This window comes from Oryza sativa, chromosome 12 (assembly GCF_034140825.1).
Source record: "Oryza sativa Japonica Group chromosome 12, ASM3414082v1".
NCBI lineage: Eukaryota > Viridiplantae > Streptophyta > Magnoliopsida > Poales > Poaceae > Oryza > Oryza sativa.
In genome coordinates this window covers 4,088,586-4,101,684 of record NC_089046.1, presented here as the reverse complement: position 1 = coordinate 4,101,684, position 13,099 = coordinate 4,088,586, and the positions used below count along the sequence as shown (strand labels likewise).

The window sequence follows — 13,099 nt, the reverse complement described above, 5'->3', positions numbered from 1 at the left end:
TCATATTAATCAGAGTAAAAGAAAAATAAAGTCCATATAGAAATACAATTTTAAAATAGCTGAAATTCGGAATTTAAAATAAGAAATATTGCAAGAAGAGACTACAGTCCATATAGGTATACAATTTAGAACTAATTAAAATTAGGAATTAAAAAATAAGAAAATTAAAAGTAGATGTTAGAGTCCATATAGAAATACAATTTAGAAATAACTAAATTTGAAATTAAAAAATAAGGAATATTGGAAGAAGAGGAGTACATACAAAATATAATTTAGAAACGATAAATTTGAAATAAAAAATATTAAAAAAAGAGTTTAGAGTCGACGTAGAAATACAATTTAGAAATAACAAAAATTCATTTGATTAAGGAATGTTGGGAGAATAGCCTATAGTCTATATAGGAATTTAGAATTGATTAAAATTCAGAATAAACAATAAAAAATCAAAAGTGAAGTTTAGAGTCCATATAGAAATACAATTTAGAAATAACTATAATTCGAAATTAAAAAAATAAGGAATATTGAGAGAAGAGTTTATGGTTAGTATAGAAATACAATTTAGAAATAAATAAAATTTGGAATTAAAAATTAATAAATATTTAAAGATGAGTTTAGGGTTCATACATAAATACAATTATAAATAATAAAATTCAGAATAAAAAAATGAAATACAGAAAGAAGAGTGTAGAGTCCATATAGGAATTTAGAATTAATTGAAATTTAGAATTAAAGAATAAAAAATTAAATGTAGAGGTTAGAGTCCATTTAGAAATATAATTTAGAAGGCAAATAACTAAAAGAGTAAATTTCAGAAAACTGCAACTTTAGTTACAAAACTATCAGTTTGCTGCAACATTAGCGACATGTTTCAGTTTGCTGCAACAATAGCGTGGGAAATTATCACAAAACTGCAACTTTTACGTTATATGCTGCTACAGTTGTCACATGTCGCTAATGTTGCAGCAAACTGATAGTTTTGTCACTAAAGTTGCAGTTTTCTGAAATTTACTCTACCTAAAAATCAAGAGTATAGAGTCCATATAGGAATATAACTTATAAATAACTAAAATTTGGATTTAAGAAATAATGAATATTGAAAGAAGAATCTATTCAAACAAGAGTCCAGAAATACAATTTAAAAATAACTAAAATTTTAAATGAAAAAAAATAAAAAATATTGAAAAAAGAGTTTAGAGTCCATATACTTAACTATTTGCCATTTTTGACCATGTGGCATACCAACATGGCAACTCAGTGTAAAAATCGATGTGGGATCCACTTCTCATTCTTACAACTTATCCTTCCTATCTCCCTTCGGTCCGGCCAGCCCTACTGACATTCAAGCGCCGCCCACTCCTCCGCCGGCGCTGTCGCCAGCCACTTCTATAGTTAGCGACGAAGATGCGCTCGGCGTCGCCGTGGTTCGCCAACCATGGCTCCGGGCCGCCGGACGTCGAGCAGCTTGCCACTGTCCAGCCGAGCGCATGTGGCGGTCGTCCTCAAATCCTCTGGCGCGACGTTGCGCAAGCCGTTACTGCGTCTTCGCCACGCATCCGGACGTCTGCAACTATGCAGGCTCCTGTGACGCCGCCATGCTCTTAAGCTGGCTCTACGTCCTCGCCGCCAAGGGTGTCCAGGAGCTTGTCCTCATCTTTCTTCCCATTTGGCCAGTACGAGTCGACCTACCTACCGATCTCCGCGTCGCCTCCTTCCGCCACCTCTACCTTGGCCTCTTGAGGTTGTTCCCTGACATCGAGCACACTTTCTCCCCGACGCCAACGTCTTTCCTAACCTCGTCGAGCTCGCTGTGGTCGTCGCCCCGCGCCTCGAGCGGCTCATCCTATGGAACGAGAGCCCCTACACCTGTCGTGTCCGTTGTGATCTTTGACGTCTGGTGGCCTGGAGCCATGGCTAGCGACAGTGCCAACGAAGGAGTGGGCGACGCTTGGTTGTTGGCGACACTAGTTGGACCAGAGGGGGAGAGGAATGAGGGGTTGTGAGACTAAGAAGTGGGTCCTACATCGATTTTTACACTGGTTTGCCATGTTAGCATGCCACGTGAGTAAAAGTGGTAAATAGTTAAGAAACCACCGTCCTAGAGCGGAAAAAAATAAAGGCAGATAGAGGGTTATTTGGACAATTGACGAACCTACTGCTTTCCCAACCTAGTAGCGGCGAATAGTTGAATTCCCCGGCTTCGCCCCCGAATTAACGTGGGGTCGAGGTTCTTTCATCATCGCTCGATCTGCGCCCCGTCGATGTGTGTGGTCGTGGTTTGGGTGGGGATTGCTTAACCGGCGCTGTTTGCGGCGGATCAAGCCTCCTTCGACCTTTGCGAAGCAGTCTGAGCGTGAGCGGGGAAGGAGTTGAAGACAGGCATTGAGAAGGGTGCTCCAGATCCAGTGGATCTTTTCCGATCCAGGTATGTATGGAACCAAAAACTTGCAAATCCAAAATTTGGGCCTTGGGACTTTCGTTGTATTAACGTTTAGATCACAACTAGTATCATCCATTTAGCTAGCCTACAAGGAAGCTAGATCGACCTAGTTTGGCTATTATCACTTCCTTTTCTTTTTGTCCCCCAAAAAAAAAGAACCGGGATGGGTTGGGTTGATCCCATTTTTTTGGCTATAAACTGCATCAGTCCTTGCCTACAAGGAAGCTAGATCGACCTAGTTTGGCTATAAACTGCTTCAGTCCTTGCCCAAATGGAAGCTCAACAAATCGGAGTCATGTGCCATCAACTGGTCTGATTGTTCATAACATCTCTCAGCAGCCAAGTTTGACGCCCTGCTGGTATATAACCATGCTGATCTTTCTACCTGCGAAAACGGAATAAAGCCAAAAGAGAAACTGTCAACTGCTAATGGTAACTGTTGTATAACACCTCAAAACAAAATCTCAACAAATTAAATGCCACCTCGCGAGCAAATCGGGAATTCTTATTCCCAGCCTTCATAACTGGACCCCATTTATCATTAAACTGAAATAAAACAAAACAATCTGCTGTTAGCTGATACTAATTCCTAAATTAACTACCATAGCGTCGCAGATGGTTGAAATAAGTGTGCAAAGTTACCTTTGAAGCTAGCCTCTTTTCAGCAGTTTCACGTTCGCTGTCCATTCCCTTCTTTCTTCTCACTGGTCAGTTTGTTTATTTTCTCCATTACATCAACCCTGTCCAAAATAAAAACACAATTACTTATTTGCTGCAAAATCATTCGAGAGAGAAAAAATATTGAATAGGAAGAAAGTAGAATGAACAACACTATTGTCTTACTCAGTGGTGCTTCTGAGCATACAGATTTTATCTTCTACACTATTTGATTTCACTCTGGCACGAATAATAATCTGTGTTGGAGAGTCCAAATTGGAAAGAACAAGCCATAAGCAATTAAGCAGAAGCTAACAAACAGAATGATTGCATGCTACTCTAGATAATCCATAAATGAACAATAAATAGAGAAGACATTAAATATTGGTTAGACATTTTATTCAATATATTTTTCATGTTACCATCTGAATCACCCTTAATCATTGTAGCATGTAAGCATATTGAGAACCACTCAGTAGGAGAGAATGTCTTTTAAGTTTTCACGCAAAAAACATCAGAACATGTACTGATCTCCACTTTGAGAGGGGAAATGGGCTAACCATCTGTCCGAAACATTGTAGCAATTTTGTGTTTATTTTTTTTAGAAAAAGAATACCTGTCGAATTGACCCCTGTTCTCTGATAATTTGCAATTCCTTTTCCAGCTCAGGTATAATTTGCATAGTCTTCCAACCTTACAAAATGCAGCACGACCAATTATTACTGAAATAATATAAATGGAAAAATCCAGACTAATGGAATAAAAACAAAACACATTATATCGTTATCTTCAAGCATATAAAATTTCTTCCAGTTTTCGTTGTGCTGGATGCACATCAAGTGTTAAGGAAAATGATGGTTGTCACTTGATTTTGCTGAGTACTCTTTATGTATATAACTCGTAAAGCTATGTTCACTGGCTCCTATTTTTAGAGTTAAAACAGGAGAGGATAATTTGGGATATTGCTACAAAAGTACAATTATACGCCTGGGTACCACCTTGTGCTTGATCATTCCCAGATGCATGTATTGTGGCTGTTTTGGTGCCAGCTAGAGTCGGCACCCATTCATCATGATTTTCCATGATGATGTATGATAGTATAATAATCCCTTCCTCTAACAGACCCAAACTATTATATTCAGTCAAGTTTATAACATCCACCATATTCTAGGTCACCTAAAAATAGCAAGTGAATAGCACATACCTTGGGCCTTGTTGTTGAGCATCTCTTTGGTAATATGATGTGTCACATACAGAACCTATATATAATCGTGAAGAATTTTGCATTGTTAGACTGTTTGTAAGAAAACATTCCTAAATATCATCAAATGAAAAAGAAAAACTCTATGTATACCAACTATATCTAAAGTAAATTGAATTTTGTGATAGGGCAAAGATGATACCTGCTTGGGGTCATTGGTATTAGGTAATAATCTTTGAAGATGTCCAACATCTCCTCCCTGAAAAAACCGAAAAGTGCCTCAAAATAAACAATAGCTTACTAAGTTGCAATTGTAATAAAGTTATAAGATGTTATTCTCGTAATGCATAGTATGTGGCTTATTTTGGACTAAATTTGGTGATAATTACAGTACCATGATGGGTAAATGAATTCAGGATGAATCTATTATGCTAACAAGACAAGAATTTGGTACGGAACAAAAGTGACATGAAATGTGGCCCATGGTTTGTTTAGCTGCAACTGTTTTTTTTTTGGGTTCGTCTCAGAGTTTGTAACAGAACAATGGCTTCATAACTAACATTTTCTGTGCATTCTTTGTTACCAGGTATCAGAGTGCTCGGGTAAGCTCAAGGTCATTTACAATTGGAATGCTTTTGTCTGATTTCTTGAGGTTTCTTTCTCTGTTCTCTCCTTTCCTTTTTATTTGGGAGTATATGCAAGTCCTACAGTTTTAATCAAATATGAGCATGCAAAAATCTAGCCTGTTCTACCTAATAAACTATAGCTACCTGATTAGTCCTACGGTTTTAATCAAATATGAGCATGCAAAATCTAGCCTGCTTTACCTAATAAACTACAGCTACCTGATTAGTCTTATAATATGCCTCCACTGAAAAGCGAGGCTGATGTGCTGCTGACTTCCCTGACCTACTATTGTTGTGCATGCAACCGGTCATATTAATTGTCCTTAATAAATGGCAGGGTTCTTATCCTCATAATTGTAGTGTAGCTTCATTTACCCCTCCTTTGTTTATCTATAGCCACCACAATATCACTATATGTACACTTTATGCAGCATTTCACTAACTTGATGCTCTTATCTAGGAGGAAAAAGTCTACTTTCGACCCTTGACTCTTGCAATGGTTTAGTTTCGTCCCTCAATTGTCATACCAGTCGAAACCGATCATTCCATCCCTCGACAATCCAAACTAAACATTTTTCATCCTTGGACTTTACGGGAGGTGGTTTTGCATGCATGTACACTGCCCTTGGCGGTGTTACTCGATACGAGTGTGTATGTGTGGGAGAATTATGGGGAGTCTGAGTCATGTGGACATTGACTGTACATGGCATTAATGGCATTAAATTACAATCTATCTAGTTAATAATTATGATAAGGATTATTACATACATTCGAATGGGAGAACAGAGGGTACCTGATATACTTTCTGGATCTCCTTAGGTGCTTGATTTGTTTTCGATCTCCCCAACTACGTAAGAATCACATGGATTACACACACAAGAGAATAGAGCCATCTTGATGATTATTTAATATCACTTTGTTTACCTGATATTCTTTAGGATTTGAAATTTTCCCGGTTTCAATCTCCACGTCGAACAGCTCCACGTGGCTTTCTTCACTAAAAAAGCTTCGGCTGCAAGCAAAAATTTTTCTAAATAAATATAAACAAAATATGTGAGTAACTTGAAGTAGAGAAGTGAAATAGACATCACCAAACCTTCCTGTAAAGACAATGTCAAAATATTGAAGCCAGCTGTGTTTGTTCACTTTATCTTGATGTAGCGCATAATCCATAACAATGTCAGTATAATCCCACAAACTACAAAAGCAGGCACATATGTTGAATATCAAGACATAGCACTTAAAACAAAATAAGTGGAATGAGAAGAACTGAAAACTTTGTTAGTATAATCCTTGTTGTAGTTAGTTTGAGTTAATAAGTCAGGTCTTTTCCTTTGGGAATAGCTTTCCTTAGGGAGTAAGCTAGTGAGTCAAAGTCTTAGGCTACAAGTCAGTGGGTCAAGTGAAGAGTCTTAGTTATAAGCAAGCCACTAGGATGTTGTGTATCTTTGTCTTTCAGCTATAAATGAGAAGATGAATCAGCTAGCTGTAGCTCATCATAGCCCCAAAACCTATCTCTCTTGCTAAATCCATACCTAAAGCTTCCCTAACATTGAAGTAGTTCAATTCTGCACTAAAGGGATAACCAACGATCACAGTGGTATAATTTTGAAAATGCATAAACCACATACCTATCTGTTATTAAGAACGTGGAGATTCCTTTGTTCTTAATGTTCTGAAGCATTGGAAGAAGTGATGGATCTTTATCGATGTACCTGTCAGTTTCAAACTACAAAAATTAGTGCCATGGATAACATGCGAAATATATTCAAGTAGCAAATCAATGACAGATCGAGCCCATGTCATAAGTGTGCTCTATAGGGGCAATGAAGAGAATTTCAATATTTGTGCTTTCCACGTAACTTAGTTAACAGATCAGGAGAAAATTGATTAGTCTATAAAAGGATTGGTTATTTGTTTGGCTGCTTGTTAAGAGATGGGCTAGATATAAACTGTAGCCAAGGATGCGTTTATAGGGCTGGTTATTTGTTTGTCTTGTTTCTTAGAGATGGGCTAGATATAGATTGTAGCCGAAGATGACAACTATATATAGCAGCCCAAGTTATCTCCTTTTAATCAAACAAAAATTAAAAGGTCGTGCTATTTAGGATAGTAAAGAAATTGGCATAGACTTGTTCATTCTTAGATCATAATTTCTTACATGTACCACATCTAGCACTATTTGAATTATACCAATCATATGACTGAAAATTGCTACTCATACCTAGCAAGGTCATTGGCCACAGATTGTTTAAGAGTTCCATCTTTATAGCCCTGATCAAAGGCTTCCCTGAGATGTTTGTATAAAGTCATGTAGCTGCATCATCAAATATCACATTGAAATAATGTTAATGAAAATTGAAATGCTTTCACTATATAAATAATGTTTGGTCAAAATCATACGTAGGCGCTGGCACTTCTTGAGGATTGGTATCCATCAAATCAACGAGTTGGGCAAATAGATATCCTTCACAACAAGAGAAAGTTGTATCCATGGCAGCAAACTCAGGTTCTTCAAACATAAATGTAGATCCATAAACATTTTTTGATTCCTCATATGGCATCTCATTCATGCCATGGTATGACATTTTTACATTATTATAGTGGTCCACCTAATGTTCAATCACAAAAAAGGTGGATAGAGTCAATTAACCATTGTCTATTTTGTTTGTATACAAAAAAAGTTCACTTGTTTTGCTAACCTTGATTATATTTCCCTTTTTCTTGTCAATTATCAAACCTCTGATCATATGCTCACTGTTGTAGTTCCATTCTAATATCTATTCAATAGAAAATGAATAAATTAAATTAGAATATAACTAACAAAGTAAAATTACTCTTACTATGATAAATTTGATCTCATATAGTATTTAAACAAGTAGATTAAACAGTGCAACAGTAAAAGATGATATCATGACTGACAGTTAGTATAGAGTGGATGTTGTTTTGTCTAAGGTTTGCGGGGGTCTAGAGAGAGCTGCGGCCGTGGAGGAGGGAACTATTTTTTGTTTCTTGCTTAATCAAAAGAGATACAATCCCATGGAGAGGAATAACTTGACCTCTAAAATACCTTTCTCTAATATTAAGGAACCAAACCAATTTAATCTATAAGGAATTACTTATTCTTACATCTGGTTCCTAACCTGCACAACAGGAGGCCCATGCAAATAGTGCTCAGCACTGTAATACCATGGTTTTTTTTTTGTATCTGACATACCCTAATTATAACTAAATGGAGCTGCTCCACGCCCATAATATCTTATCCCTCCTTTTGGGCAACTCATCCTCGAGCTGCAGGGGGTGGCCATGGTTGCAACTTCAGAAAAACGCATGGTTGTCGACAAGCCATTCCATCGGTGGTGTTGTGGTTGTCCTCAACGTTGATTCAACAGCCCCAAACAGCAGCTAGGCCAACTTCCTTGACTAGGCAAAGAGCAATGGCAGTGGCTTGGCTGGCCCCATCGACGTCCTCACAGCATGAGCCCTTTGGCATTGAGATATGCAATGGCTCCAAGATGGTTGTCGTCAACGATGTTGCACTACATGGCAGCAGCCCTAGGGGAGAGAAGGAAAGGAGAGGAAGAAGAGAGATGGTGGGTGGGGCGGCCGCATTGGCCTTAGTAGCCTAGCTCAGCGCCAACCCCCATTGGCGCTGAGGTTAGACGGTTCAGCACCATTTCGGTTGGCGCTGGCGCTGAGTATTGCCACGCCGGCGAGGGGAATCGGCTCGGCCGCCATGTGGGTAGGGGGGTCAGCGTCAAAGTGCATGGCTGGCGCTGAGCCGATGGCCTATTTTTGTGAAGTTTTTGCCATGGTCTGGTTTTAAAATAAGTTTTTGAAAAGGACCCATTTGTCAAAAAAGGTGGTAATTATATGTAATATCAAGGAACCATATCAATCTAATTTATAAGGAAACTACTTGTTTTTGTCTCTAATTCCTAACCTGTAGCAGGGGGCCCAATCCAATAGTGCTCGTTGCTACAATACCATATGGGTACTATCCAAGTATCCATGTACTAAGACAAACTAACACAAACTCTAATTATAACGAACTAGAGTCAGCGCTCCATGCCAACAATAACCTTCACAGAAAAAGTGTTAGAATAACTCACAAACTTAACAAATGAATTTCAAAATACAACTGACTGACTCTTTTACTCAAACGTACCTTTTCGGGATACTTTCCATTTACTAATCTCTTTTTGGCTTCAACATAAGCAAGGTTCTCAAATGTGACCTTATAATTGATGAGTGTGTACTCCATTTTAAATCCAATGGCTTTGATATCTTCCATATTTACTGTTCTGCTACAGAAAATCTGTTGACAGATAGCAAATTTTGTTTCTGCACATACAATGAAGAGAAAAAAGTGTTTAGTCTAAGTAATTAATCTAAGTTATGTGAATCTGACCCCAATTTTGTACATACCCTTCACAGGCTCAACTTCTTCTTGTGAGTTTAACTCTTGAGTGACATCATGTGTTGGCTCCTCCTCCTCCTCCTCCTCCTCCTCCTCGACCTCCTCGTCCCTGATAAACTTGGATCAGTATATGCTAAAAAGTGATAAATACTTTAATTAAAGAAACACAAACAATGTTTTCACTTCTAATAGTACATACGGTTCGGAAGGACATTTGTAGTAGTTAGTCTCCCATTCATAGTCACGGTTTGGTATTTCAGTGTAAGGCCCCGCTTCAATAAAATCATAGAACAAAACAAAACCATGTTCCCCTCCTACTGCTAGCACCTTAGGAGTCTTTTCGGTCTGAAATAAAATGATGATGGTGAGATGACGTATCAAAACATGATTGTATGCTAAAAATACTAATAAATAAGATGTCAATCTTACGTTGTATTGCCAGGATAGGCAAGGAATGGTGGATGCCCAGCATTTAGCTTTTGACCAATGATGCTCCCAGTACTTGTTTAAAGCACTAACATACTGCATTTAGGTAAACAAGTACATAAATAGTAAAAAAAATATCTTGATATATCTTAAACAAATAAGAAGAACATGAAACACATACTTTTCCTCTTTTCTTTGTAAAGATCTCAATAGAACCATCCGTGTAACCAATTGCAATAGTTGAGTCTATGTAGCAACCCATGGAAAGAATTTTTTTGAATCGATTTCCAGTGTTCACTTTGTATTGGAAAGAAACTCTGCCAATAGCAACAATTATTTATATATCAAAGTCCTATAAAATATTACGAGTAAATATCACAAATTCTTAGATTTCGGGGCACATCTATCACCAAACCGCGGGTTAACTTATCATATTTATGGATGCTATTATTATATGGTGAATGGGTAGTTGGTCTATAATATATTTTGTCTCCTAAAATCATTTAAATAAACTAATGAAAATAGAAACTTTATGATAAACATGAGTTAAATTAGAAATTACCTTTGCTTAGCTGTAGGAGTCCACTCAGATCCGGAATAGTGATCATATTTATAGAAAGATATTATGTTATCAACCCTGAAGTACGGTTTAAATATAATCAATTTCCCTTTATGCTATAATATCTGTTTTTTTATGAACAATGACAGACCTTAGCTATAATGCAAAACATACCTAGCAATTGCAAATGATTTTGACGACCCATTACTTGAAATGATGAAATTAATTGAAGATATTTCACCGTCGTGATCACTATATACAACAATAATGCAATATTGGATATGACATGTTGTTTGATTAGAAAATTAATAAGCTTGACAAATTTTACTTACAAGGAAGCAACTTGAACCCACTTATCAGATTCTTTTTCAAAGCCAGTGATTGTGTTCGAGAAGATCTGGAGATAATGAAACAATAACAAATTAATGTGTGCACAAACGACGAGGATAAAAATATTGGGGAGCTAATTTTACCTTGATGTCTAATCCCCACCGCCGCTTAGCTATGAAAAGACAATTATGAACAGGGTGAAACTTTGCTATTAGGTTTGGTCGGCCTTCCATCTCAATTGATTGCACCTCATTTGTTCTTGAAGCACTTGCCCTCTTATGAATAATGATCATACTGTTGCTTGTCTCATCTTCAGTTGCTCTTGGGTGAAAACTTGATGCTAGATAAGAGCTGTTCCCACTCCATGAAATCGAGGTTGTTTCTCCTCTAGATGGCTTCTGTAGTAAGCAACAAACGTGCAAGTATTGAATATCATTATTGATGATATATAGTAATATTATTATCTAGTAAGTTAGTAAGAAGAGAATAAATGGGAACTTACGTCATGTATGATTTTGGATTTAAAGCAACCTTGCTCTTTGTTGTATTGTAATAATGTTATCAATCCTCTTTCATCGCCATACGCAAGGCCGAGCTTATTAGGCATCCACTCCATATGCTTTACACCAGGACAATAAGCTTCAAATTTCTTAGTCCATCCAAGCGAAGAGCTCTCGAAGACCGCCTCCCATATCTGTATTCCTAACCTAGTGCTGACGGCCAACAAACTTCTACGTTGGTTGTAGAAATCAAATGACATTAATTGGCGTTGGACAATAAGCGATTGCATGAATTTGGGGAGGCATCCCAGAGTGTTCCTCACCCACGGGCAAAGAACTTTGGTAAGGGACCAACTGATAGTCCATTGTCACTGCACCTGGAGTCCCACACAAACGAAATACAATCAATCAATCAATCAGTTTTCTTCTTCAAGCAGATCGATGGTCGCACGCTAAACATCAAGGTTTATGGGTTGGGCTGGGCTTACGTGCCTAAAACCACCGATGAACAGTCCTAAATTGTGCCTACACGCGCGTTATGAGCTAATGAAGGAGGCTGCTCATGGATTCGAACAAGGCAGGAGACATCGTTCTTTTGCAAAGACTAGATTCGAACACGGAACCATGCCACAGATGTAAAAATGAATAGCAGCTTACCTTTTTCTATTGGAGAGGCCGGCCGGAGAGGTGCAGCAACAAGATAACACTCTGCACGGCTAGCTCCTGCAAGTTGATCGAATAACTTACTAGCAATCTTTCTTCTCGATCCCCACACACCCCATTGCTGGGTTTTGGAGGAAGAGCTAGCTTTCTTGAGGGAAATTGGGGAAAGTAGATGGATCAGCCACGAGCAAGATGGGGAGAAGAAGTGGGGTGAAACCATTCCCGAACAAGTAATTTTAGCTCTGCCTTATATTTTTCTATCTTGTATCTATTTTGGGTATGGGATGAGTGGTTGTAACTAAGGTTATAATGGGATGGGATCAGCAACAGGCGCTGGAATTCTTATGCATTGTGCCTCGGAGAGTCAGAGAAGCTTCATATATTGAGCATTGTTTATATAATAAGATTATTAACCCTTAATTCTTTACTACACTTTCCTAACTTCTACTCCTTTGATTTTGATACGCACGCATTCCAAATCGCTAAGCAATATGTTTTTATATAAAAATTCTATATAAAAGTTATTCTAAAAAATATATAATTTTTTAGGTAATACATAATTAATCATACACTATTGAGTTATCTCAGTTTTTGATAAAGGTTCCAAACCTTTACTAACGAATGTAGAAAAGTAACTTTTAAAATTTGAGTTTAGAATTTCAAATTTTGAGTTGAAAGTTTGAAATTTTTGGTATGGCTTTTAATTTTTCAATAGAAAGTTATATTTTTTTTTCTGAAAGTTTCGATTTCACGTATAGATGTTTTTCAGTCTGTTAGAAAAAAAACAACCGAAGAAAAGGGAAATCTTACTTAATTACCGTCATATCCAAACAAACACAGTTAGTTACTGTACGTGTGCGTGCCTCCAGGAAACCGATTTCTCTTGTCGACGCGTATGCGCGTATCACGGAATTCTGCACCATGAGGATGAAGGCAGTTAGTATCAAGGAACCATACCAATCTAATTTATAAGGAAACTACTTGTTTTTGTCTCTAATTCCTAACCTGTAGCAGGGGGGCCAAGCCAATAGTGTTCGTTGCTACAATACCATGTGGTTACTATCCATGTACTAATACAAACTAACACAAACCCTAATTCAAAATCCATGTCCATACTCAGCATTAGTGAAATACATAACCATTTCAAAAAAATAGTGTTTATGGACGTAGTTTGAGATGTTATTGGTCTAGCTTTGCAAGTTAAAAAGTGAAAGCTGAAAATAACCCTACTTCATTTCGTTTTGTTCAAAAATGAAATTGTTTAGGCTAAATAAAAAATA

General features: G+C 37.5%; 1 protein-coding gene and 1 long non-coding RNA gene across 3 annotated transcripts; one reads left to right on the top strand and one right to left on the bottom strand.

The window, feature by feature from the left end:
• Nucleotides 1–2,125: 2,125 nt before the first annotated feature.
• On the top strand, nucleotides 2,126–11,285 carry LOC136354781 (uncharacterized). 2 transcript variants are annotated; one of them, XR_010738546.1, is made up of 3 exons: nucleotides 2,126–2,422; nucleotides 4,882–4,947; nucleotides 10,973–11,285. It is a non-coding gene; the product is annotated as an uncharacterized lncRNA (long non-coding RNA). The 2 variants fall into 2 exon arrangements; XR_010738545.1 differs by lacking the exon at nucleotides 10,973–11,285 and adding an exon at nucleotides 7,329–7,616 and having other exon boundaries at nucleotides 2,127–2,422.
• Nucleotides 2,443–12,056, bottom strand: LOC9268382 (uncharacterized). The gene is made up of 25 exons (XM_015765071.3): nucleotides 11,814–12,056; nucleotides 11,159–11,533; nucleotides 10,800–11,054; nucleotides 10,659–10,723; nucleotides 10,501–10,578; nucleotides 10,330–10,404; nucleotides 9,949–10,084; nucleotides 9,771–9,863; nucleotides 9,541–9,686; nucleotides 9,350–9,450; nucleotides 9,090–9,265; nucleotides 7,624–7,701; nucleotides 7,325–7,533; nucleotides 7,146–7,238; nucleotides 6,553–6,636; nucleotides 6,018–6,119; nucleotides 5,846–5,933; nucleotides 5,715–5,768; nucleotides 4,498–4,554; nucleotides 4,299–4,353; nucleotides 3,711–3,787; nucleotides 3,281–3,351; nucleotides 3,080–3,177; nucleotides 2,921–2,983; nucleotides 2,443–2,822 (listed from the first exon to the last, which is right to left on the bottom strand). Exons 2-23 carry the CDS (start codon nucleotides 11,444–11,446, stop codon nucleotides 3,108–3,110), a joined length of 2,451 nt encoding a protein of 816 aa, XP_015620557.1. The 5' UTR covers nucleotides 11,447–11,533; nucleotides 11,814–12,056; the 3' UTR covers nucleotides 2,443–2,822; nucleotides 2,921–2,983; nucleotides 3,080–3,107.
• Nucleotides 12,057–13,099: the final 1,043 nt, after the last annotated feature.

Excerpts from the sequence above, each read along its gene's own strand:
- LOC9268382 (XM_015765071.3), bottom strand. The coding sequence starts at position 11,446 with ATGCAATCGCTTATTGTCCAACGCCAATTAATGTCATTTGATTTCTAC. Across the intron at positions 10,405-10,500 it reads AAATCATTTGCAATTGCTAG|GGTTGATAACATAATATCTT; the intron begins GTATGTTTTGCA and ends ACCGTACTTCAG. Across the intron at positions 9,451-9,540 it reads TACAAATGTCCTTCCGAACC|GGACGAGGAGGTCGAGGAGG; the intron begins GTATGTACTATT and ends CAAGTTTATCAG.